General features: G+C 36.4%; 4 protein-coding genes and 1 non-coding gene across 8 annotated transcripts; 4 read left to right on the top strand and 1 right to left on the bottom strand.

Moving 5' to 3' along the window:
* Window positions 1-3,045: 3,045 nt before the first annotated feature.
* On the bottom strand, window positions 3,046-3,122 carry TRNAN-GUU. The gene has a single exon. It is a non-coding gene; the product is annotated as a tRNA-Asn (tRNA).
* A 2,157-nt stretch (window positions 3,123-5,279) lies between these two features.
* LOC109175734 (probable LRR receptor-like serine/threonine-protein kinase At1g67720) lies at window positions 5,280-8,305 on the top strand. Its single transcript, XM_019325079.1, has 9 exons — window positions 5,280-5,513; window positions 5,602-6,160; window positions 6,405-6,865; window positions 6,944-7,079; window positions 7,199-7,270; window positions 7,360-7,428; window positions 7,539-7,610; window positions 7,841-7,912; window positions 8,015-8,305. Exons 1-9 carry the CDS (start codon window positions 5,432-5,434, stop codon window positions 8,055-8,057), a joined length of 1,566 nt encoding a protein of 521 aa, XP_019180624.1. The 5' UTR covers window positions 5,280-5,431; the 3' UTR covers window positions 8,058-8,305.
* Window positions 8,306-9,290: 985 nt separating this feature from the next.
* LOC109175735 (cyclin-T1-4-like) lies at window positions 9,291-14,684 on the top strand. 4 transcript variants are annotated; one of them, XR_002053313.1, is made up of 8 exons: window positions 9,291-9,551; window positions 10,235-10,904; window positions 11,073-11,154; window positions 11,263-11,397; window positions 11,491-11,666; window positions 12,092-13,043; window positions 13,143-13,902; window positions 14,424-14,684. XR_002053313.1 is itself a non-coding variant. In XM_019325080.1 (7 exons), the coding sequence occupies exons 2-7, from the start codon at window positions 10,240-10,242 to the stop codon at window positions 14,453-14,455; spliced, it is 1,236 nt and encodes a 411-aa protein (XP_019180625.1). In that variant the 5' UTR covers window positions 9,291-9,551; window positions 10,235-10,239; the 3' UTR covers window positions 14,456-14,682. The 4 variants fall into 4 exon arrangements, 1 of the variants encoding a protein (XP_019180625.1); XR_002053312.1 differs by having other exon boundaries at window positions 12,092-13,450; window positions 13,757-13,902; XR_002053311.1 differs by having other exon boundaries at window positions 12,092-13,902.
* A 1,516-nt stretch (window positions 14,685-16,200) lies between these two features.
* On the top strand, window positions 16,201-22,859 carry LOC109176170 (long chain acyl-CoA synthetase 6, peroxisomal-like). Its single transcript, XM_019325614.1, has 23 exons — window positions 16,201-16,437; window positions 16,604-16,664; window positions 16,742-16,819; window positions 16,918-16,989; window positions 17,073-17,154; window positions 17,395-17,500; window positions 17,580-17,656; window positions 17,959-18,003; window positions 18,082-18,168; window positions 18,826-18,915; window positions 19,006-19,085; window positions 19,226-19,319; window positions 19,539-19,627; window positions 19,700-19,788; window positions 20,254-20,383; window positions 20,585-20,703; window positions 20,801-20,924; window positions 21,011-21,097; window positions 21,265-21,368; window positions 21,460-21,545; window positions 21,682-21,768; window positions 21,860-21,946; window positions 22,681-22,859. The coding sequence occupies exons 1-23, from the start codon at window positions 16,323-16,325 to the stop codon at window positions 22,783-22,785; spliced, it is 2,094 nt and encodes a 697-aa protein (XP_019181159.1). The 5' UTR covers window positions 16,201-16,322; the 3' UTR covers window positions 22,786-22,859.
* Window positions 22,860-23,433: 574 nt separating this feature from the next.
* Window positions 23,434-25,819, top strand: LOC109175368 (sugar transport protein 6-like). Its single transcript, XM_019324632.1, has 3 exons — window positions 23,434-23,856; window positions 24,129-24,937; window positions 25,025-25,819. Exons 1-3 carry the CDS (start codon window positions 23,739-23,741, stop codon window positions 25,598-25,600), a joined length of 1,503 nt encoding a protein of 500 aa, XP_019180177.1. The 5' UTR covers window positions 23,434-23,738; the 3' UTR covers window positions 25,601-25,819.
* The last annotated feature ends 522 nt before the right edge of the window (window positions 25,820-26,341 follow it).

Raw genomic sequence — 26,341 nt, 5'->3', positions numbered from 1 at the left:
ATTGGGAGACGGCAATTATTCAGCTTTAAGTCAAATATATTGTTGTTATTAGGACTCTTTATATTTGAGTTAGATTATAATTCTCTATTTTAGTTTGTTTGATATTTTCATTATATATATATATATATATATATATATATATATATATGATTAACTGATTCAGTACAATTATTATTCAGTTTTCATCATTGTTATATTAATAAGAGCAAATTACACTTTTGGTCCTGTGAATATTGTGGTCATGTTAATTTCAGTACTTGACTTTAAAAACTAACAATTTAGTCCTGTAACTATGTAATTTTTAACACATTTGGTCCTCCCGACCAAATCACCGGCCAAATGTCACCGGAAAAACGTAAGTCTATTTAAATTATTTATTCATGAGGGTAAAATGGTCATTTCATATCACTTTCTCCTTCTTCCTCCACCTGCTGGCCGGAATATGAGTGAGGCCGGCAACCTTCTACCAATACCAATTCAATTAAAGCCACCGCCCCGCCGGTTTCATCATTTGGACCACTCTCTACTCTTCTTCCTCCTTCTAGGTTTCTCCTCCTTTGGTCCACCCAGTTCCTGTGACTGTTGAACTCTGACCTGAAGCCAACAAAGACACAACATAAAGCTTTGAACTCCATTGCCCTAGAGAATCCTGCACTGGTGGTGTTTAGTTATATTATTTGTATTGTATTGTACTCCCAAGAAACTAACACATTTTATATCGGAAAAACATTCGCAAACCTCTGCTGAAACTGAACCAGCGTACGCCGCCTCTGGTCCTCCGATAGCCCTATGGGGAAAAACACAAAACAGTCCCCCCCTCCCCCCGGCCCCAACCTTCCATTTTCTCTGTGGAAACTCTGGAGCGACGACGTTGTTTCAGCATCTCTCTCGTTAGGATTATCTTCCTTCTTCACTATCACACTCTCTTTCTCCTCTCAGATGTCTCGTGCTTCATCCAAGAAATTGTTAGTGATTGGAATTGTTTAGTTTACTGTTTTCGTCTAAGCTCTTGAATACAAGCTAGTTATGGTGTGTATTTGCGTTTATGATTTTAGATGAATAGGAAAAGGGACAGCTTGGTAATCGATATGGAACGACCATCAGTGTTACCAGCTGTAATTAACGACGGGAATACAATGGCCGAAGAGTTACGTGACGAAAACAGTGGCACTACCAAGAATCCGACAGCCGTTGCAACTCATCGGCGGCAACACTAAGGATTACCAACTAACCCCGACAACCTTAAAAAAAAAACATGAAATCCCAAACAGAGAAGGCGGAGGTGAAGAAAATTAAAACCCAAGGGTGAGGGGGGATATATATATACAGCGAGGAAGTGAAGTTGGGATGGGGAGAATTGAATAACCAGAGTCCATCAATTTCCCATATATAAAAGTATATATTAGCATCATAGCATGTCTCGTTGTCGTGTTCACGGTGGTGGAATTGAGCAGAGTAGTCTAGCAGGCGCAATTCCGGCCAACAGGTGAAGGAAGAAGGAGAAAGTGACATGAAATGGCCATTTTATCCTAATAAATAAATAATTTAAAAAGGCTTATGTTTTTCCGGCAACATTTGGCCGGTGATTTGGCCGGGAGGACCAAATGTGTTAAAAATTGCATAATTATGGGACTAAATTGTTAGTTTTTAAAGTCAAGTACTGAAATTAATAAGACCCCAATAGTCACAGGACCAAAAGTGTAATTTGCTCTATTAATAATTAACCCCTCTTACAAAAATTTACATACAATTGATAGATGACAAGTAACACATAATATAGTTGAAAGATGGAAAATGATATTTTCTTATAATTCATTACAAAGTATAATTTTCCTTTCTTTAAAGATAAGTTACTAAAATGCTTGTAATAGTTCTTCCCAAAATGTTGAATCTCCAACTCCAAAGATTTTTCATATCCCGGCTCAACAAAGTATATGCGAGGATGTAAATTAGATTGGACAATTCGTGTATACAGATTCGCTAACTGGTTAACACGATAACGACAGAAACATGGACACGACACAACACGTTAAGATTAACATGTTCAAATTTTTAACACAAACACAAACACAATTTGTTAACGGGTTGACATGATAGACATATTTTAGGTTGTGTCGACACGATATGACACGAAACTCGTTTAAACCCATTAAACCTACAAGTTGTGCACCCGGGCTTTGGATAATAGGTTTAGAGCTTGTCTAGGCTTTAGTGACCTAGGTTTTGAGAAAAGGGTTTGAGTCTTAGGGGTAATGGTTTAAGGTTTAGGATTTGATTTTTTTAATTTTTATTTTTGCCGGGGATCGATTTAGTTATTTAGGGATTAGGGTTTAGGGTTTTGATGATGGGATTTTGTGTATTTTAGAATTTAGCTGGTTCGCAATAATGCAAAAAGCATAATTGATATATTGAATTATGTTTTTAAATAATTAGAAGAAAATTAATTAAACGAAACAAAAGAAAAAAAAAACGGAACCTAAATTTGCTTCAATCATTTAATCAAATAAGTGGACTGAGGTTTTTTAGTTTGCTTTAAAGGCCTAACTTTATTGGCTTTTAGTGTTTGTATGTGTGTGTGTGTGTGTAGTAGATTTATCAATTACAACATAGGTAAAAAAAATTAGATAACAAAAATAAGTTACCAATACAAAACTTTTAAAATAATAATAATAATAATAATAATAATAATAATAATAATAATAATAATAATAACAACAACAACAACAATAATAATAATAACAATAATAACAATAATAATAATAATAATAATAATAATAATAATAATAATAATAATAATAATAATAATAATAATAATAATAATAATAATAATAATAATATAAGAACATGTGATAAAAAAAATAGAAAAAATAATTTGCTATGCCAATTATCAATGTCACCCTAAATTAATTCTGGTTACCTGCCTTTTCCTCTTAGAAAGCCATGTTTTTTTGTCACGTTTTGAAAATTGAGCCCATTATAGTAGTTTTTATGTATGTGCATTTCCATACAGAATATAATCATAATTATTAAATTCTTCTAATTCGTCGCTAGAAAAAGGGCTTGAACCTTCGACCTTGTTGTGGTTAACAGCCACACGCTCTAGCCAACTGAGCTATTCCAGCTATCTTTATTAAAAAGATTTTTAACATATTAATAAGGAAAAGTAAAATTAAAAACACTAGTTTTTGCCCCGTGCGATGCACGGCATAAAATTTAAGTAACTTTATTATTGATAATATTTTAAAAACAATAAAATAAAATATTAATCATGAAATTAAAACTTATTTTGAAATGTATTTTTCTTTAACAATACTAAATTGGTTGTTATATCAAACATCACATACTGTTAGCATATATTATAAAGAATTGTGTTATAACATACCACATGAGATTTAAAAAGTGTACATTAAAATAATTATACACACACACACACACACACACACATTTTTATTAAACAAATTTTAAAAATTAGGAAATCAAACAATGTACAATAAAAAAATTATGAAATTAAATTTTCTTATATATAAAAACATTTATTAATATGATTTGCAATTAAAGCCTATAGTACATATACTTGACAATATATAAATAAAAAATACAGTATCATCATCATACATTGAAACTAACTACGAAAATCTTTTCTTAAACATTGCTTAATAATAATTATTATATATGTACAACATATATAAATCTAAACTAAATATGAAATATTTCATGACATGAAAGAAAAAATAAAACCTGCTTAACAATAAATTAATTTATATAATAAAATGTTAACTTAAAAATACTGTAATGTATTACCTGCTTCATCATTAAATAACAATAATTGTAGATTAACATGTATTGAAAATAGATAAGTATGCTGCATTATATACCTTAAAATGATGCAATTTCATTTAATTGGTATTTAATACCTTAAAATGATGCAATTTCATTTAGGTGGGAAATTAATTGGCAAAAAACATTTTGCTATTATATAGAGTAAGATAAGATTAAGGAATAAGAGTCAAATTGGCCACTGAACGTAACGCAAAAGTGCAATTAGGCCACCGAACTAAAAAAAAAAAAATGTAATTACACCATTCAACAAGTCAAATGTGTTCAATTTTACATAACAGCCGGTAATTTCCCTTCCCTTCCGGTTACGTGCTGATGTGGAGCTGAGTTGACTTTTCTTTTATTTTTTCTATTTTGTTTCTTCTTTCTTCTTTCTTCCCACCGCGTGGAAATCACAAACCAAGCAAAAAACACAAATGAAAACTGTTTCTGATAAATCAAAGGAAGCTATATATGTATGTACATAATTTCTATCATCATGCATACAGTAATTTATTAACCCATTAAACATTTATCACACTTTCAAGCACTCCTCATCCTGAACTTGTAAGTTAAACTCCATGGCTTTCCACAGCCTTTTGCACCTGGATTTCTTGCATTTCCAAGATCGATTGCCGCAGCAGATCTCGAAAACAATCACAGCCGTGATGATCGAAAGATGATGAAGAAGAAATTGAACAGGATGTATTTGATTTGGACGTCGACGGAGCGGAGGTGGGATAACAGTGCTTTTTCCTACTCCCAAATCTCCGACCAACAAGACTTTAACGACAGATGAACCGCCAGCTACTGCTTCATCAAGTAGACGACGACCCCGTTCTCTCTCTCTCTCTCTCGAACCCCAGCAGCAAGCTGAAACTATCCAACAATAACATCACTTTCTAGAAGATAAAAAGAGATCGAGCAAAAGCAGAGGCAAAAAAAGAGGAAAAACTTACTGTAAAACTGATACTGTAAAAAAGGATTTGCAGACGCGATTCTTGCAAGCAACTCAATGGATAGCTCAGTTCGTGTCGAAGGCGTGGGTGGCGGACGGGGAGTGCTTGCAGAAGTGGTGGTTGGCTATGGTGGCGGAGGAGGGGGAATTCTGAGAATTTACAGTTTGAAGGTTTTTTGTGGGGTTAGGAGAGAGAAAGGGAGGAGGAAGGTTCCATGGCTAGGGAGGAGGAGAGTGACGCTAAAGACAGGCTGTAAGAAGAAAGAAGAAAAAAAAAGAGGAAAAAATGCCAACTCAGCAAGTTAACCGGAAGGAAAAGAAGAATACCGGCTGTTAGGTAAAATTGAACACATTTGACTTGTTGAATGGTATAATTGCACTTTTTTTTTTGTTCGGTGGTCTGATTGCACTTTCGCGTTACGTGGCCAATTTGGCCCTTATTCCTAAGATTAATATATATTTTTTTATATAATTAAAGAAAATATAAACTAACCATTCCATTTGAGCTCTCTGACCACTTCCCGCGTAACCCTCTCAAATGGCCGTCCACTCTCCATTATTCTTTTCCTCTTCACCAACTTCACCTTAGCTTTCTTCCACTATTCTTTTCTTCTCCATCTCACCTACACATCTTCTCCTCCACCATCTTCACCTCCCATGGCGGCCGTGAACCCCTTCTTCTCTTTCCTCCTCCTCTTCTCCATCTTCTTCCCTCTTTCCGCTTCTCAACCCCCCAGAAGTACTTCATTTCGTGTTAATTAATTGCCCTGTTTTGGTTGCCCTTAGCTTTTACGGTCTGATTAATTAGATTTCCATTCTTTTTGCAGGCTACCTGATTGACTGCGGCGCGACGGTGAGCAGAGTGATCAGCGGCCGGAAATGGTTGCCGGACGGCGATTTCATCGCCGCCGGGGCGCCCAAGAACCTGTCTTTATCGGTTCTGGACTCCACCCTCTCGACGGTGCGCACTTTCCCGGTTGGGAACAATAATAATAGTTTCAGGAAATTCTGCTACGTCGTGCCGGTTTACCGGGGTCGGAAGTACATGGTCCGGACGACGTACTTCTACGGCGGGGTCAACGGGAATGCGCATCCTAATCCGCCGGTGTTTGACCAGATTGTGGCGGGGACGCCGTGGGCTGTCGTGAACACGACGGAGGATTATTTGAACGGGATGTCTTCGTACTATGAAGGCGTGTTTCTCGCCGCCGGGAAAACTATGAGCGTCTGTCTGGGAGCTAATAAGTATACGGATTCCGACCCTTTTATATCTGCGTTGGAGCTCGTATTGCTGCCGGAATCTCTCTACAACTCCACCGATTTCACCCAGTATGGTTTTAGTTTGATTGCCCGGCACACTTTTGGTCACACTGGACCAATTATTCAGTTAGTCCCTTCACTTTACAGAGCATATAACCATTAATGTGCAATCCAACTATCAGCTTAGTCTTTTAGTTGAGCACGTGAGGGGCGTGTTGAGCATATAACCATTAACGTGCAATCCAACTATCAGCTTAGTAACTTTTAGTTGAGATGTGCTGCTTAGTAACTTTTAGTTGAGATGGAGCACATGCTTCAATTTTCCTTTATGGTTTTAGTTTAGCATTTAACTAGGGATATTGTTGGGTAGATATCCTGCAGATCAATTTGACAGGTTCTGGGCGCCATTTGGAGACCATTCTCCAGCACTGAACTCCGGCAAGGTGTCTGTTTCTGGCATCTGGAATCAACCCCCCATTGATGTATTCCAGACAGGCTTGACAGCCAGTGAAGAATCAGAGGCTATGGAGTTACTCTGGCCTCCATATCCTCTCCCCAGCGCGACGTATTATGTTGCCCTTTACTTTGCCAATGACCGGGATTCGCCTTCAGGGAGATCGTTGTTCGATATAAGCTTAAATGGCGTCCCGTTTTACCATAACCTTAGTGTGACAGCAGATGGTGTGATGGTCTTTGCAAATCAATGGCCTCTTTCTGGAATCACAAATGTAACCTTGACCCGCGCTCCAGGCTCGACCGTTGCTCCTCTTATCAATGCAGGAGAGGTCTTTCGAGTCCTCCCCCTCGGGGGCAAAACTCACACTAGAGATGGTATGCTAGCCCCCCTGCAGGTTCTTCTGTCTTATTAATGTTTTCTGGATGACTAGAATGTGGGCTTCTTTATTGCAGTGATAGCTTTGGAGAAATTGAAGGAGGGATTCGAGAATCCTCCTCTCGATTGGAATGGCGATCCCTGCCTACCGCCACAGTACTCATGGACCGGGGTTGTTTGCTCTGGAGGAACCAGAATTCGTGTTACAACATTGTAAGTCGTGATGCTAGCTTAATTATATATCTTATGAACACTTTGTCAGTTTGTCCTTGCCTAACCTTACTAGAAATGTTGCGATTACTCTTGTACTTTCCCCGCTTTTTTTTCCACAGAAACCTCACGGGTATGGGCCTTTCGGGAATGCTTTCATCAAGCATTGCCAATTTGACAGCATTGAGTGGCATGTAGGTGATCATAAACTTCACTCAAACTAGCAAGTTTTGGGGAGATTAATGTATGTAGTTACTAATGGATATATGTTTCGTTTTGACAGTTGGCTCGGGAACAATGATTTGTCTGGATCTACCCCAGATTTATCTTCATTAAAGAGATTGGAAATCTTGTAAGTTCAGACATATAAGCCTGTTCTTCATTCCCCTTCATCTCAGATCACTACTGCTGTTTCCATTTGCTTATGTCTTACAATTTCCTGTGTTTGTTCTGTCATGTCAGGCATTTGGAAGACAATCAAATTGGTGGGGAGATTGCCCCGTCACTTGGGAGAATCAAAAGCCTTCGCGAACTGTAAGTTACATTATCCTTTGATGACAACATGGAATCGAAAGCCTTAAGGTTTAGGATACCCTATTCATTTGAACCTTTGCTACATCAAAAACTCTTATGTTTGGCATATTTAAGCCAACTATTAGTGAACCAGAATGCTATATCTTATGGCTGATTTTAGGTTAACAGATGTTAATTGGATAGTTTAACAAGACTCATGGCTGATATGTATACTACTTTTATGGCTGCAGCTTCTTGCAAAACAACAATCTGACAGGCCAAATACCAGGCAGCATTCTTGGGAGACCTGGGATAAATCTAAGGTATTTTCTCAGCAAATCTGCAATATATATGTGTTTTCATAACTTGCAGCTTCATCTTGTTCCTGCTGTATATTTACTTTACCAATTTGTTGTTCTTTCCAGGACTACTCCTGGGAATCCATTTTTGTCTGGACCACCAGCATGAAGATCTGTGCTAATCTCATTCTCAATTAACTATATGTGCATAGTATTCAATTAATTCTTGTTTTTTGTTTTTTTTGTTTTTGTTTTTTTTTTTTTTTTTTTTTGGGTGGGGGGTTATTTTTGCTTCTTTTTGTGTATATTTGGTTGAGGTTGAGTTGCAACTGAGCAGTGTAACGTAAGGTTACGCTTCAATTCTCTATTTTCTGCTTTTCAGATGTATAAATAAACATGTTTGTTTTTTCTAGTTTTTTTTTTTTTTTCTCCTTAAAATAACGAATTTATTTGATTAGTAAACCTGATTTTATAACTTTTTTTTTTTAGTAAAAAGTGAAATCCGTATACTACATTCTTAAACCTCCTTCCTCACACTCCCACCAAAGCAAACATTTGTGACTTTACCACATACTACTATGCGATTAGAGTTATGCGCAATGCACACCATTAGATTTTTGTATATCTGGTTTGAAATTTGAGAAAAAAAAAATCATCTTTAACTGTTAAATCACTCTTCTTTCTCATCGTATCTCTCATTTATCTACGAAAATAGATTGAAAACTTTAAAAATTAACTAATGGTGATGCTCTTAGAATTCCTCTTTCTTGAGCTAGACCACCAACCTTATTACCATAGGATCGAATATCTTATTATTTGAGTTAGGTCGCTAATTACTATATGATCATATATCTTATTCATTGAGTTAGGTCAATTGCCAACTTGAGGTATTGCTACACCTATGACTTTATTGTCTATTACTACATAATTAAATCTCTTATTCCTTGATCAGCAAGACTACGACCACTTTAAGTGTTGGTATGCGGCCTATGCCTCTAACTCGCTATCCGCCATGAGATAATTTATAAGACTATCCTCAACCTTGAAATTTTACCACTTTCAGGATGAGGTGGGAAAAAAGATCAATTTTCATTTTTAAATTTTTATTCACACGAGAATCCGCAACTTTTGCTGTCATTTGATAGCTCTTCTATTTTTTTAAAAGTTTATTATTATTATTATATATATATATAAATTTATTTATTTAAAATGAGAAAGTATTGCATAGATGTATATATAAAAAAAGAATCACAAATTTAACAATGTAAAAGTAAGATCTGTTTTTTTTTTAAAGTAGAAGAGTTTTACAGAAATAAAGATAACCTAATCCGAATAATCCCCAATGAGATTTGGGGTGTGTTTGACACGCCCCTTAGTTTATGTTGACCTGAAAAGGGCAAAAGTACACAACACGATCACAGCGACATATTCTTACGTTTATATCCGCCATTTACCTTCTGTCTATCTATGGATTTTTCTATGTAAATCTCTCTTCTTTCACAATTCTCTTTCGTCGGTTTCATACGTCAAAACCCTATTAATCTCCGCCGATCGCCCAACCTCTCCTCAGAATAATTAGAAGAAAAAAAAAGCAACCGCTTTTTGCAGAACTGTTGTTTTTAGATTCCCGGATACGGCTTGATCTAGCTCTTCTGCTAATCCGGTGAGTTTCTGGTCTAATTATCCATGGATCTCTCTCGATTTGTTAGCAATTCAATATATATATGTTTAATTATGAATTTATTCTCTTTGTTTTGCAATTATTAAATCGGGATTTGATGAAGTTTTCCCTTGATGTTCCGTTTTACCATTGTTGGTTGCTTGGTTTGTAAAATTGGAAGTTATTTGTAATTTAATTGTTCTACTCGTTAGTGTCAAATTGTCAACTCTATGGGCTTTTTTTTTTTAAAAAAAAGATCATCATATAGAAAGATTAGATCTTTTTATATTTTACTGTTCGGTAGAGGTTAATTTGCATAATTTAAGTACCTATTACTCAAGTCAAGATCAAATATTTATGTTTACTTTTTAATTTGAGCAATTGAGCCTTTGATGTTAATTTGTATTATTTTAAATCAGGCATAAGCACTTCAAATGCCTGATTGTTGCTCCTATAACTTATTTCATCAAGTTCCATACTTGCAGCTTTATTTTTCTTGGTTGTATTTTGGTTCACTTAGGCTGTGTTGTAATCCCATCTCTGTCTTTAGTGGAAAGATTCAACTATGGTGTTATTTTGTGTCTTTTTATTGATGAGGAACTAATTCAATTGAAAATGACAAGTGCATAGGATGAAGTTTGCCTTATGTTGAGTGATTGAGTTATTTTGTTTGTTGAATTAAACAGGTATAATGGCTTATTCTCAGACATACCATACAAAAGGTGGTCCTTTGCGTGGTCAGTACAGATTCTCACATGGTAGAAACCATGCTAATAACCACAATGCCACACTTGCTCCCAATACCTACAACAACACCAAGTATTTTGACTATAGCTTTACACATCAAGGAGATATTGATCATCCAAATGATATCCGTAAAAACTTTATGGAGTATGGCTACAATTACAATAGTAATTGTGTGAAACCTGAGGTTGAACCTTCTGCAAAGAGAAGGAAGTGCTTATCTTCTTCATGGGGAAGTAGTGCGAGTTACCATCAGCAACTCCATGCATGTAATAACGTTCCACCAAGACAACCAAGCACACATAACAACATGCATCCAAGGAATCAGAGTGCATATGATAGTGTCACCTCAATATGCAACAATAATTCCAGTATTGCAATTTCCACTACTAGTACCAGTAATAGGTCTTTTTCCAATGGGCATGCCTCTAATAACTACAAGCGTGGCCGCTCAGAATTTGAAGATGATGACAGTGAGGTGGTTTTTATGTCCAGAGAGGAAATTGAGAGGTGCTCTCCTTCCAGGAAAGATGGTATTGATGCTGTGTGTGAAATGCATTTGCGATATTCGTATTGTGCATTCCTGCAGACCCTTGGAGCTCGACTTGAACTGTGAGTTTCCTTTCATGCGTGAACTTGTGTACATGCATACGCTTTGAGCGAAACAATGCATTTTTGGAATTCAACTCACTATCAGTGTCTTTAGTCTAGTGTTGTTATAAGTTGTTTAATTTCAACTATTGCTAGACTGATACTGATCTTGGTTTTACTTGCCTGTAGGCCACAAACAACAATTGGGACTGCCATGGTTCTCTGTCACCGGTTCTTTGTCCGTAGGTCTCATGCTTGTCATGATAGATTTGTAAGTGTCCTGTTTCTAGTTGCTAATATTTTTGTAGTGTCAAATGACAATTCTATCTGCCAATACATTTCAACATGGGATGATTGTTTCTTATCATTGCTATTGCAGTTGGTCGCTACTGCTGCTCTCTTCCTAGCTGCTAAATCAGAAGAGACTCCATGTCCTCTCAACAACGTGTTGAGATCAGCATCTGAGATTTTCCATAAGCAGGACTTTTCTTATTTATCATATACACTCCCAGTTGTCAGTATCTTTACTTCCTATCTATTTCTATAATTTTCTCTTTGCTTTTAGTTGTATCTGTAACATGTTTTTATGTCTATTGAACTTATACAGGACTGGTTTGAGCAATACCGAGAACGGATTACTGAGGCTGAGCAATTGATCTTGACAACTTTAAATTTTGAGCTCAATGTGCAGCACCCATATACTTCTCTTACCTCCACACTTGAGAAATTAGGATTTTCCCAAACAGTTTTGGTGAACTTGGCACTAAACTTGGTCAGTGAAGGGTAAGATGCATGCTTCATTTCAATCTTGTGAATTGGTTGCATTCATCAGTTTTTCTGGAGGATTCTGTGTATTTTGGGCCAATTATTTTTTCTGCCTGATTGTTTCCTTTGCTGTTATATATCTACGAACTTCTAGTTGTTGTGATATCCAGTTTATAGAATTTGACTCTCTTAGATTGTTGCTTCCATCATGGCATTTGCTCAACCAAAGCGTGGCTGTAGGAATCTGAATTTTCTGCTTCTTGGTTGAGTCTGCGAGCAGTGGTTATAGATGGGATCAAATTGGTTCTTTACTTCTGCTTTTCCTTCCTTGGCTTACAACTCTTTGTAACTTCTGTGCAAATTCTAATTTACCCGTCTTAATTACTCTATGTAGTCATTCTGTAATCTGATGTTGATACATTTGGATTGCCATATAATTGCAGGGTCTTTAGAAGGATTATCTTGGTCGCTTGTATGATATTGTTAGCTGGCGGTTGATATGCTGTTCATCAAATGTTTTGTTTTTCATCTGAAGTTAAAACTAGCCATTTCTTGTGGATGCTTTTTTCCATAACATGTAAATAGCAATTCATTGGCTGTAGAAGATAGTCACAGATGCTCCAGAAGCAGTTTTGCCATGACACTGTTTTTCACGTCACAAGGAAGAAACCTACTGTGTCCTCGTGCACTAATTTCCATATCCCCTATTTTTTTGGTGTCCAGATAGGACAATGATAAATAGGGCAGTGAACCTGAAAAGGTGTAGAAGATAGTCACAGATGCTCCAGAAGCAGTTTTGCCATGACATTGTTTTTCACGTCACAAGGAAGAAACCTACTGTGTCCTGGTGCACTAATTTCCTTATCACCTATTTTTTTGGTGTCCACATAGGACACTGATAAATAGGGCAGTGAACCTGAAAAGGTGTTTGGTGAGTTATTGGCTTGAAAATTTTTGGGGCACTTAAGGCAAGTGTTTAACAGCCCTAGTATAGCAATAGTTTATATTGCATAAACTATTACACTGGGCTTCTTGCAGGGAGTAGTCATTTATTTGTGGGGTTTATTGGCTGATGTATGGGGACTTGGGGTGATTGAGAATGGTTCTTGAATTGAGTAGTAGTTTTCCTTTGGGGGTGGGGAGATGCGTAACTATTATACTGAGCCTTTGGATAGGAAAAGTGCCTCCATTGCTTTAGGTTTGTGCCTCAACATCTTATGTAAGCTTCGACAGCCAATTAGGATCCCTCAAGCAAGGTGTTGTTGGCTGAGTATCATGTGCTTCGCAGATGTTTTACTTGTCTCTAACAAGGAAAGAGTTGGCTCACTTGTGTACATATATGTTATTTATACATTCCAAAAAGAAAAGAAAAAAAAAAGATAAGAAATTTATCAGGTAACTCCATCCTGCTGTTTGTAGATACTAGTGCATACGGCAGTTGGCTACGTATGATGTGATAGTGTTTCTAATTTTGCATCATTGCCTGCCCTGTAGACTTCGGTTTATTTCTAGTACTAGAAAACTGTGTTAGGAAAGGTCATGAATGATTTCAAATTGGGGTGTTCTGTTCATGAGTAGAAGATGAGACGGTCTATCCCTCAGACTTGTCAACGTACCCTCTTAGCCCTTATGTCTGAATTGTGTATATTTCTGGGGTTGATATACTGCTGCAGCAGAGCTGGGACTGGGAGTTGGTGCACTCTCTAGATGCTTATAACATATTTGCTATATTCTTGGTACTCTATCGACATTCTGCAGAAGATTCTTGGGTTTATCCATCTCCATTGCTGCTCTGTTAGTTGGTAAGGGAAAATTGTTTCGGTTTGCTTTTTGACTTCCATACTTGACTTGACGCCTTAAAAAGTTGTTTGGCGATAATGTTACCTGTATCAGACTTAAATGATTTTAATTGTTCGTTGGCAAGAAGTAGTACTCCCAAAATTACTAGTTCTCATGTTTTTGACGTGGCAAATGTGAACTGAATGTAACGTCCCTCCTATTGTTGCTGCAATTGATTTGGTTGGTCATTTATCCCGTTCTCCTGGATTAGGTGTTAATTCATTCCACCGCTCTGTATGTCTAAACCTCGTCTCTGCTTTGCATTGCAGGCTTAGAAGTTCGTTATGGCTTCAATTCAAACCGCATCAGATTGCTGCTGGTGCCGCTTATCTTGCTGCAAAGTTCTTAAATATGAACATGGCTTCAAGCCACAAAATTTGGCAGGAGTTTGAAACTCCGCCCCCTGTACTCAAAGGTATGTATAGTTTTCCTGTATAGCAGTTGGTAACGGTGCCATTTTATAACATTCTTTTTGACTGATAACACCTGAACACGCCGTTTTGGCTGGTATTTTGGTCATCAGTCATCTGAATAGAATGTTTTGTCAAAGGCCTTGTGGTCGAGCGGCATAACTGTGGCTTCTCAAATGAGAGGTCTCAGGTTCGAACCTCAGTGTGGGGGCATTGACTCTTTGTGCTTCAGTATGTTGAGAAAGTATTTATGAATAGGATACTACATTGTAACAGAGTCAATAGTACTCAAAAAAAAAAATGTCTTGATTTTATGCATCGGCATTTGGCCCTGTCCGTTGAGCTACTGAGTTACTGTGATTTACATTTCTCAAATGCTCTGCCCGGCCAGGGTTGGGGTGTGGGGGCCCTTAGGGTTGGGGATTCAACCTCTGGGGGCAAGAATGACTTGATTCTTTCTGTTGTCCTAACATTATCTACTTAATCGGTGTCTCATATAACCATCGTGCGATTGTTTATCGTGCAGATGTTGCGCAACAATTGATGGAGCTCTTTTAGCATGCCACAAGAGATCAAATAGCTAGAGATTATAGTTTACCTTGCATCTCTTACAGTGATTCTTCTTGCTTCCAATTACAGCAGCTGTGCTTCTGTTCCTGTTAACTTGTTTTGTATAGTGTCCATTTTGAATGCTATGATGATATGTTGTAAAGAGGAGTTGATGGACATTGAAATCTCTGTTGGTGTTGTGTGTTTTGATTTCAAATTATTTACAATTTACGTGAAATTTGGTTTTATAATTAATTTTTTGCGGAGTAGATTTTTTTGTCTATTTGGTTTGTTTTTGTAATATTAGTGTATTAGTGTTTTATTTTTTATTAAAAATTATTACATATTTCATTTCAGGTGAAGTATTAGTGATACTGGGGGTGTTTGGTAAATAACTGATTGAGTTAGTGGGTTGGACTATTTGATAACTTTAGTTTGATAAATTAGTTGTTAGTTGATAGTAGATAGCTGATTACATGTAAAATGACTTTCTCAAAAAGTTGATCGAAAAAGTTATTTTGAGTAGTTTTTTTAATTTTATTGGTTTGAAGTAATAAGTTGTTAAAAAAGGTTAATTAATCAAATATTTGTATTTAGTTAAATAGTTAATAATGGTTACATAAGTTAAAATTAATTAATAAGCTAATTATGTTACTGAATATGGTCATTACATGTTATGTTCCGGATATCTACTAACGAGTTAATTCCTTTAGCTAAAGTTTGAGAATAAGAGCACATAGAAATAGAATGACAGAAGACGAAGGATCAAAAGTGGCACGATCATAATAAGAAAAAAGTGGCATGATCATAATAAGAATGGCTAAAATGTGGTTAAAATGTGAGAATTTTTTTTTTTTATGATAGACAATAAGTGTCCAATTCCTAATAAATCTATGAAAAAAAAGAAAAAGAAAAAGGAATTAACTCTTTACTAAATTAGATAAGGTTGGTGGATGTGGATCAATTCCTGTGCCCCACACGAAAGCTAACACACTACCTTCCAAAAGCATTCATCATTCCAGTAAGAATCAATATTGAAGAATTTGATGAAAATGTATTTATAGAGTTTGATTTTTTTTTTTTTTAAATTTTTATAGAGCTTTTAACATAACATATTGCGTTTATTAGAGTTCTTCGGGTCGCACTCGAAAAGTTTAGCTTAGTGCTTTTTAACATGAGAGTTAGAGAAATACTACTACGTAATAATTTACAAAAACTGAGTTTACATTATACCAACATAATTAGCTATTAAGAAAGGTCAAAGGTGTATGAACTACGAGCTGTGAGCTTTCTCATAAATCAAATGTATTCTTTATCAAAGTCAGTAGTAAGTTATATAAACCGAAGTTACGTTACACCAACACAATTAACTATAGAAGGTCAAAAGTGTAGCAGCTACGAGATTTTTTATAAATAAAAGAAAATTCAATTTTTATTTTTTTTGTTGGAAACGAAGAAAAGTTAAAAGTTGTAATAGACGTTTTTTTTCTAAAAAAAAAATGCTACTTTTCCTTCAAGATCTTATGTTTTATGTTCTCTAATTCTCTAATTTTTTAAAAAATTTAAGAAATTTTTCAGTTACTAAACGAGTTAAACGTTTCACGACTTAAAATAATGAAAACTATTTTATTCATCAACTCTAATAATTTAATTGATTTTGTCATAAATTAATCGGAGATTCTGGCATTCTGCAATAAAAAGTAAAAAGTATAATTGGATAAGGGCATATTGGCTATATCCCTTCCCTGTGTCATGCAATCATGCACCTTATTTGACTCATTTCTTTATTATATTGCTCCGGTCCTGTAACAAACTGATAGAATTTAGGTAGATATTCTTTCTGGAAGAGACGAGGAGATACGACACCGTCTCATTCATGGAAACTAAAGCAAACCGTCGTCTTCAAGCAATACACCACCACCTAACAACCACCGCCGGCGATTCACCACCACTTCTCCGATCAAGTCTCACCGCCGGAGAGTATTACTCTGGTAACCTGCCTTTCGCTGCGGTAGTGTAGTATATATGAACTGTGATGTACGATTGTACGGTATATATACTGGTATAGTACTATATGTACGTTTTTCATGTATATATGCAAGTATTGAGCTAATTAAGATGGTGAATTGGTGATCAACTGATCATGAATGTAATCAGAGCAAGGATACGGTGTTGTGCTTCCCGAGAAACTGCAGACTGGAAAATGGAATGTGTACAGGTTAGACCAGTGAAGATTTTTTTGAAATATATATATTCCTTGATGATTGTATGAAACATATTTACTTGCAATTGCAGATCAGCACGGTCTCCTTTGAAGCTCGTGAGCCGATTTGTTGATCATCCTGAGATTGGAACCTTGCATGAAAATTTTGTGTGAGCTTCTAATTTTTACTTGATCAGATCCTTTACCTTTCCATTTTAACACCGATATGGATACCTACCTTGATTTTTTTGTATTTAATTGATGTCAGTCGCACAGTTAAGGATTTCAGCCATCGCAATTACTTAGGTACACGACTTGGGGAAGATGGAACTGTAGGGGAGTAAGTCAGTCATTTAAATTGAACTTGAGAGAGAACTATTTTAGAGCACATGAACTTAGTATTTAGTGGAATATGTTTTACAGGTACAGATGGATGACATATGAGGAAGCAGGTAGTGCACGGTCAGCAATTGGTTCAGCTCTTGTTTGTCGTGGAATATCCAAGGCAATTTACTTTTGAAAAGCTTACTTTAATTGTTAGAACTTAGAAATTAGAAGACTTTTAATGATTCATTTTGGTTGTGCCTTCTGTTTTTTCTGCATTTGCAAGTGTTGGAGGGTTATGCACTTTTTTTTTTTTTTTTTTTTTTTTTTTTTTTTTTTTTTTTTTTTTTTTTAAATGTTCTTTGTCTCCAAAAAACTGATTAAGAGGGGTTTCTTCATGTTTGGTTGATTGTTGTGGCAGGGTTCGTCTATTGGCATATATTTTATCAACAGACCAGAATGGTTAATTGTAGACCATGCCTGCTCTGCATATTCATTTGTTTCAGTTCCCCTGTATGATACCCTTGGTTGGTCTTTCTTCAACCCAGAGAACTTTTAAATATGGAAATAATTTCCTAAAACGCTTACTTAGCATTTACATTGCAGGTCCTGAAGCTGCCAAATATATTACCAATCATGCAGCTATAAAGGCTATATTTTGTATGCCACAAACGTTATATAATGTGAGATTACTGGCTTAGTTTGAAGTCTTTTCAGATTGAGGAAGGGGAGCATGTTCATATATCAGTTTGTGGGTTGGGATAGAGTGGTTGAGTGCTTATTCCAATCTGTGCCAGAACCTCATGCATCGTTAATATTCATTTTTAACACACTAAACAGCATTTAGTCATTTCCTTCTGATTAATCAATCTGAACCATCTGATTATATTTTATAAATCATGACAAGCATATTCGGTGACTTCCTTACAAGATTTTTAGTTGGTACAAGCTGTTATTTGTTATTTTTTTTGTTTCAAAATTGCAGTTACTAAGCTTCTTGTCTGAGATTCCTTCAGTGCAGTTGATTGTGGTACGGGATTCTTCCTTATATCTTAAAGGTAGTGTCAATTCTTCCAGTGTTTCATGTGAACTTGATTTGGGATAGTAGGTAGTTGGAGGAGTAGATGGGAAAATTCCATCACTTCCAGCATCAACTGGAGTTGAAGTGATATCATATTCAAAGCTGTTTGCTCAGGTGACATCATAAGCTTTCATAAAAGTTACTCTGTATTACTTTTCCTTTTATTTTTATGAGGCATTGGAAAATTTACTTGTTATTGATAATTTGATATTTCCATCACCCTGAAGCACTTGTGAGTAGATGGATGGATTTTAGATCAAGGAAGCATTTCATGCAACACTTGAAGTGTGATCTCTTCCCACTGCTTTCTGCTAACGTTAACATATTTAATCTCTAATTGAAACAATAATGGAACTAATTGATATTCTTCTGTATATAGGACCTTTCTGAAAAATGTTCCAGTTTGCTCACCATAAGTCCATAACTATTTTAGGAGAGGATCACTTCACGTTAGCAATTTTATGTGAATTTGATGTCTTATTGAGCTTTCTTTCATGAATTGCTTCCCTGTAGTGAGCATGGGCACTTTCTCTTCTGGTGGACCAAAAAGATTTATTGTGTAATCAAATTTGAAGAATGCCTAGTTTGGATAATCAACTTAAATAAGTGTTTTTCAATAAGATCAAAACAGCTATTCAAAAGCCATAAGCTCTTACCATATAAGCCCATCCACAGTTAAAGATCAGCATAAGTGCTCATAGCAAGCAGCAAAAAAGTGGAAAATAAGCTCATCCGAATTGGGCCTAATAAAATGGGATGATTTCCTTTCAGGGTCTTGACAATCTTCAACCTTTCTCTTCCCCAAACCCTAATGATGTTGCTACTATATGCTACACAAGTGGTACTACTGGAACACCGAAGGTATAACATATTACTTAGCCTTGTATCGTAACTGATTGCCTAAACACACCAACTAATTCTGTTTTTTTTTTTTTTTCTGCAATACTGTAGGGAGTTGTGTTGACCCATGCAAACTTGGTTGCAAATGTAGCGGGTTTGAGTCTCTGTCTCAAAATGCATTTCACAGATATGTAAATATCAATTACTGCCACACTGCAATACGATAAAGCAATCATACCTTATATTTTGTTGCAATTTCAAGAAATAATAACCACTTGCAATTTTCCACTTGATATTCAAGCTTTTATTTAACTCTTTTTGATTCTTACAGATACATCTCATATCTCCCTCTAGCACACATATTTGAGCGGGCTAACCAAGTTATGGTGGTTTATTTTGGAGGGGCAACTGGATTCTATCAAGGAGTATGCAACTTTTGCTTTGAATATATTTATTAGATGAACAATAGCACATTGCATTTTGGTTTTTTGATATGATTTTGGAAATGTCAATCATATTTTAGGAATGACTCTTGTTCTTTGGGTTTAATTATGATAAAAGTTAGAAGATAAAGCTAAATGATCACTACAAAGGGGTGACTTTTTCTTTGTGAGCTGACTATGCAGGTACTTCTAAATTTGCAGGATAATTTAAAACTACCGGACGATATGGTTGTGTTAAGGCCCACTATATTTTGCAGTGTACCCCGGTTATACAATAGATTATATTCCGGGTAATGAGAGCTTTCATTTGTTTTGCCTTATGAGGTGATCTAGCCATTAACCCATATTCTTGCTTATTGCAGCATTATGAATGTTGTTAAAACCTCTGGTGTTTTGAGAGAGAGGATGTTCAACACTGCCTACAATGCTAAGAAGCATGCAATATTTGCCGGTGAGTATTTGATTAACTATGTTTGTAATTGGTTGGTAACTCGTCATATTTGATAATTGCTCATCAAGCATTTCTTCAGGCTTGACAAAAAAATTTCAAGTGTTTATATTGGATTCATGGTAATGCTCTTTGTAAAGATTAAAGTATCTTCAATCACCAATGCATTAGTGTGTTATATTATAACAAAGAAGGACAAAGGTGATTTAAAAAAAAAAAAAAGTAATATGGGTACTCTTTCATGCTTTTTGTCACTGTAGAATAGGTTTTGATAACCATTCAGATTGATTGGTTTGTATCCTATCAATGTAAGGAATAAGGTTTTGTAAGTAAATTCTTTATACATTCTGTGTTGCCCTTTCAATTGATATGCTCAGCATTGTAGGTCTCTTTGGCTCTAAAAGACCTCTCTTTTCCTCTCTCAAAGATCTAATATACATACTCTTATGTTCTAATCTACCTTTTCAGGTAAAAGTCCTTCTCAAATGTGGGACAGGTTGGTGTTCAACAAAATAAAAGCAAGGTTAGGGGGAAAAGTCCGTTTAATGGTTTCAGGTGCTTCACCATTGTCTCCTGATGTCATGGACTTTTTGCGTGTGTAAGTTTTTTTTTTTTTTTTTTTTTTTTGTTTTTCCCACTATGTGCTAACTATGGATTGAATAATCAGAGTCAAATGAAACAACATAAAGTAGTGGTTTGATAAAAAAAAAAAATGTTATACTCAGATGCATGAAATTTAGTTAATTAATGTCATGCAAAAAATTAGATTTTGACATTTTATGCATCTGAGTATTTTCAGGTGCTTTGGTTGTCAAGTCGTCGAAGGATATGGGATGACTGAAACATCCTGTGCGATAAGTACTATGGACATGAATGACATCTTATCTGGTCATGTTGGTGCTCCTAACCCTGCATGCGGTTAGTATTTGGTAGTCATTTTTTGATTCTTTGTACTCCTCTTTGACACATGATGGAAATATGGAATAAGGATTTGCATGTTCTTCTCATCACCCAGAAATAAAGCTAGTGGATGTACCAGAAATGAATTATACATCTGAAGATCAGCCTCATCCCCGTGGTGAGATATGTATACGAGGACCCATAATCTTCCAAGGCTATTATAAGGATGAAGTGCAGACGTAAACTCTTCTCTTATTTAGGACTCCCTCTGTTATTATGAAAACATTCTCGTTAAAATCATCACCTAATAGATTGAATTCTCCAGGAGAGAAGTAATTGATGAAGATGGATGGTTTCGAACTGGTGATATTGGATTATGGCTTCCTAGGGGTCGCTTAAAGATAATTGATAGGTTGGTACATTTTCTTTTACAAAGATTTAAGTTCAGAAAGGGTATAATGTCTTCCCAATCTTCCCAGACTAACCTCCTGATCTTTTGCAATGCAACTTTGAATATTTCAAGTTTTGGAGTTTAATGAAAGACTAATAACTACTAACTACTAATCTGTGTTTTGACAGGAAGAAAAACATTTTCAAATTGGCACAAGGAGAATATGTAGCTCCTGAGAAAATAGAGAATGTGTATGCTAAAAGCAAGTTTATCGCCCAATGCTTTGTGTATGGTGAGAATACAAAGTTGCTTAAGACTCTCCTCTTCTGCCCATTACCTACATATTTATCCTTTCTGATGCTTACCGCCATTTGTAATGCTAGGCGATAGCCTGAATTCTTCCTTGGTTGCCATAGTCTCAGTTGATCCAGAGATGCTGACAGCATGGGCTGCAACTGAAGGCATCAAGGTAACTTCACGGTTTAAGACCAAGTCCTTTCCCCCATCAGATTTAACCACAACTGAACCCAAAAGTCTTCCTATTTTAGTTGCCTTCTCGGTCATACCTGTTTAATGTGTAGTATTTCATCAATATATGGGTGTAGTATAATGATCTGAAAGAGCTGTGTAGCAACGCAAAAGCAAGGTCTGCAGTATTGGCTGACATGGATGCAATCGGAAAAGAAGCACAGGTATTCTTCTTCCAGAAACCTTGGAAGTAAAATACTCCGTAACTTGTTTATTTAATTTGGTAGTTCCCCCTCAATACATAATGGTTTGCAGTTGAGAGGTTTTGAATATGCAAAGGCTGTGACTTTGGTGCCTGAACCATTTACACTGGAGAATGGTCTGCTCACTCCCACATTAAAGGTACACTACTTGAAACTGATATGTGCTGTAGAATGTAGCAAACTATATCATGGATCCCAGCACCTTTTCATGCCATCACACATCAATATTAGGACCTTTTGAGTTTTGACTATCTTGATATTAAATTGAAAAATGTATTTTGTTTCAGCTAAAAGTTTAACTTGATAGGGAGACTACACAAGAATCAATTAAATATTAGTGTTTGGAAGTAAATTACACAAGTAACCCTGTAAATTTAGGACTTTGAAGGGCAAATTGATCCTGTCATAAGTGTCATTAAGAAACTATAACTGTGGAGGTAACCCCTAACTAAGTTGGTTGGACAGTTGGCTTAGTAACCACAAGGTTCCAAGTTCAACTTCTTGTGGGAGTTGTCTATTGACCTTTTTGGTTTGAGTCGGTCAGCTATAGACAATCTGGACTAGTTTACCTCCTTGTGGTTATTTGTCGGTTACAATTAGAAGGCGAGTTTCACTCAGAGCGCACCTTTGAATAGCGGCTACGAGTTTTCCTATAAATCTTTATGAGATGATAATTGAGAAATTAAATCAGAAGGTTTCATAATTAGGGGACTCAGTATTTCTGTCAGTATATTTTCCCCACATATATTATAGGGAAGCATTTCCCTATATTATATGCACCACTTGGGTCTGTGCAAATGGATCAGCTTTCTCTGCCATAGTAGTACCACAGTGTGAAAACAAGTTGGTTTAGTTTTAATTTATTTCTTTCAGATCAAAAGACAGCAAGCAAAAGCTTACTTTGCTAGAGCTATAGAAGAGATGTATGGTGATCTCGCAGACTCTGGAGCTGCTTCCCAGAAAATGTTGAAGCTCTAATTTACCAATGAATTGTATGAAAGAATAAAGTCAGTGTTTTATTATTATTATTATTATTATTATTATTATTATTATTATTATTATTATTAAATCCACTGTCATTGTCTAAGGGTATGTATTGGATAAATCCCCGCTCCTGAGAATAATGTCAGTTTTAATTTACGAACCCTTAATTTATAAAAATATTACATTTTTCATCAAAAGTATTACACAATCTCTTGTAAGTTATAAACACTTTATTACGAACCCTTAATTTTGTGGCAATAAAATCATATAATTTTAATTTAGTATGAATAATACTCTGCACTTAGAAACTAAAGAAAACATATTTTTACCCCCATAAGCTATTTTTAAAAAATGCTCCAGAAATAGGCATATTATTAGGTAAACGTGATACATTTGTGGTCGAGCAGCATAGGTGTGGTCTCTCAAATGAGAAGTCTCAGGTTTGAATCTCAATGTGGGGCTTTGACTACTACTAATAGAGTAAAAAAAAACTGGTACATTGGGAGAAGAAAAAACTGGTACATTTAAATTTTATTATTAGCATAATTATAATATAATAATTTAAACATTATTAATATAAAATTTACACTTACCTTAAAAATTAAAACCAATTGGAATTCCTCTAATTCTGTAAACCAAGGGACAGATACATCTGTTCTGACCTTTTCAAAAGCATAACAATATAATAGAAATAATAGGTCAAACCCCTATTTTCTTTCATATTATCAACAAAATTGGCTAAATTATGGTAGAACCTGAGTATAAAAGGAATAGATAGAAAAGGGAAAACTTCAAAACAGTGATCTCTGTACATCCCATACTCTGAAAAAAAGAATAATAATAATAAAATAAACTGGAGTCTCTCCAGCCAACAACACATACCCAGAAAATAAAAATTTATTGTTTGCTTGAGTAATTTGAAAAGAAAAACAAATAAGGTAAAGAAAATGACAGCCTCAAGCGGTAATGATGTTTTTGAATCGAAAATCACAGCCTATGTTCTGGCTTGTTGGTTCCTGGCTGCCTTTGGCGGTTTGATGTTTGGTTATGATATTGGCATTTCAGGTAATTATATATAATTTAATTTTCAAAAAAAAAAAAGAAAAAAAAATATAATTTAATTTTTTGAATAAATATATTTTTTTTGGTGTCAATCACGTGGTTCGAGTCTTTCTTTGTCCGCGGTCTAGGAATTGTCTTTGTCTGTTTAACGGTTCAGGTCTACTCTGGTTTGTTTTGAGAGACAGAGAAGCTGACCCAAAGGGGATGGTCACTTGTGAGAGCATTTTTTGAATAAATATTGTTATCATAAAAATTAATATTTAATATATATATAGGTGGAGTGAGTGGGATGGATGATTTTTTGATAAAATTCTTCCCGGCGGTGTATGAAAAGAAAAAGCGTGCGGTAGAGAACAACTACTGTAAATTCGACAATCAGATGCTTCAGCTCTTCACTTCATCGTTGTACTTGGCGGCGCTTGTGGCCAGCTTCGGTGCATCCAAGGCTTGTAACATGCTCGGCCGCCGCCCCACCATTTTCATGGCGTCCGTCCTCTTCGTCATCGGCGCCGCCCTCAGCGCTTTTGCTGAGCATAAATGGATTCTCATCTTGGGCCGCATCTTCTTTGGTATTGGTGTCGGGTTCGGGAATGAGACGGTGCCGTTGTTTTTGACGGAGGTGGCGCCGGTGCAACACAGAGGGGCGGTCAACATTCTGTTCCAGCTGCTCATCACGGTCGGGATATTCATTGCCAATATTGTGAATTACGTTATGGCGGAGGTGCATCCTAACGGGTGGAGGATATCGCTCGGGCTGGCGGCGGTTCCGGCGGTGATGCTGGGGCTGGGGAGCCTGGTGATCAGCGAGACGCCGGCGAGTTTGGTGGAGAGGGGGAAGGTGGAGGAGGGGAAGGCGGCGCTGAAGAGGCTAAGGGGAGTGGAGAATGTGGAAGCGGAGTTCGAGACCATCGTGGCGGGATGCGATGCGGCGAAGCAGGTGAAGAAGCCGTTTAAAAAGCTGACGAAGAAGTCCGGCCAGCCCACACTCATCATCGCCGTCGTCCTTCAAGTTTTCCAGCAGTTCACCGGCATCAACGCCATCATGTTCTACGCCCCGGTTCTTTTCCAGACCATGGGGTTCAAGGTGGCTAATATTATATTTGTTTATGTATTTATTTATTTATTTATAATTCCTTTCTTTATAACTCCTTCCTAATTCTCTTGTATTAAGGCCAACGGATCCCTTCTCTCCTCCATCATCACCGGCCTAGTCAACGTCCTGGCCACCATGGTCTCCATCTACACCGTGGACAAGGCAGGGCGGCGAAAGCTCCTCCTCCAAGGCTGCATTCAGATGGTGATTTCCCAGGTGGCAATCGGCATAATCCTCGCCACCAACTTGAAAACCACCGGATCCCTAGACAAGACCCTGTCAACCGTGGTGGTGGTTCTGGTTTGCCTATACGTGATGGCGTTCGCCTGGTCGTGGGGGCCTCTGTGTTGGCTAATCCCCAGCGAAATCTTCCCGCTGGAAACCAGAACGGCGGGGTTCGCATTCGCCGTCAGCACCAATATGCTCTGCACCTTCATCATCGCGCAAGCCTTCTTGTCAATGATGTGCGGGATGCAAGCTTACATCTTCTTCTTCTTCTCGGCGTGGATAGTGGCGATGGGACTGTTCGTGTTCTTCTTCGTGCCGGAGACCAAAGGTGTGCCTGTAGAATTAATGGTGGAAAGAGTGTGGAAGCAACACCCGGTGTGGCGGAAGTTCTTTAGGAACGATGCTAGAAGCTATGAAATGGCTTGAATTGAAGCCGCTCGATCGATCGGTCGAAATGATCCAACAGAAAATTAAAGCATGGCCGGCCTTCACATTTCCAAACTAAGGTCAAGCTCTGAAAGAAGTCTGAGAAAATAAATTAGCATATGCAAGTTTTGATGAACTCTCTCATACTGAGAGGTCAAGTTCTTGTAATCTAAACTCTGTCCAGCACTTCAAGAAAATAAACTCTGTCAGTACTTTTAAGAAAATAAATCAGTTTAAATCGACCTTGAGAAAATAAACTATTGTCATATAATAAACAAATCTCAACCCTTGTTTGAGGCCGTACTCCATAAGATAAATTAGCCTAAATCCCAAGAATGTAAACTAACTTATACTCTAAGAAAGTAATTTAATCTAGACAAGTATATATAATTAATTATTTATATTAATAGGATCCCTTATATTATAGTAAATATTTTATTTCAATTATAACTAAAATTAAACACCATAATACAATTATTCTTTCACATTTTTCTTTTAAAAATATTCTTGATTAAATGCTAGTTGACTTTTAATCATATCCATCCATTCTAACCTTTTTAATGGTTGAGATGAGATCTTATGATCTCATCTTATTAGGTCATCTCACTAGATTCACACCCTATATATATATATATATATATATATATATATATATATATATATATATATATATATCGGTGTTCGAAAATACAACATTATGTGTGGTGCATTCTTATGCATACCTAATGGTGTAAATCGCAC

This window comes from Ipomoea nil, unplaced genomic scaffold (genome assembly GCF_001879475.1).
Source record: "Ipomoea nil cultivar Tokyo-kokei standard unplaced genomic scaffold, Asagao_1.1 scaffold0688, whole genome shotgun sequence".
Classification (NCBI taxonomy): domain Eukaryota; kingdom Viridiplantae; phylum Streptophyta; class Magnoliopsida; order Solanales; family Convolvulaceae; genus Ipomoea; species Ipomoea nil.
The sequence above is the reverse complement of the archived record's forward strand: the minus strand, read 5'-3'. Positions and strand labels throughout refer to the sequence as shown.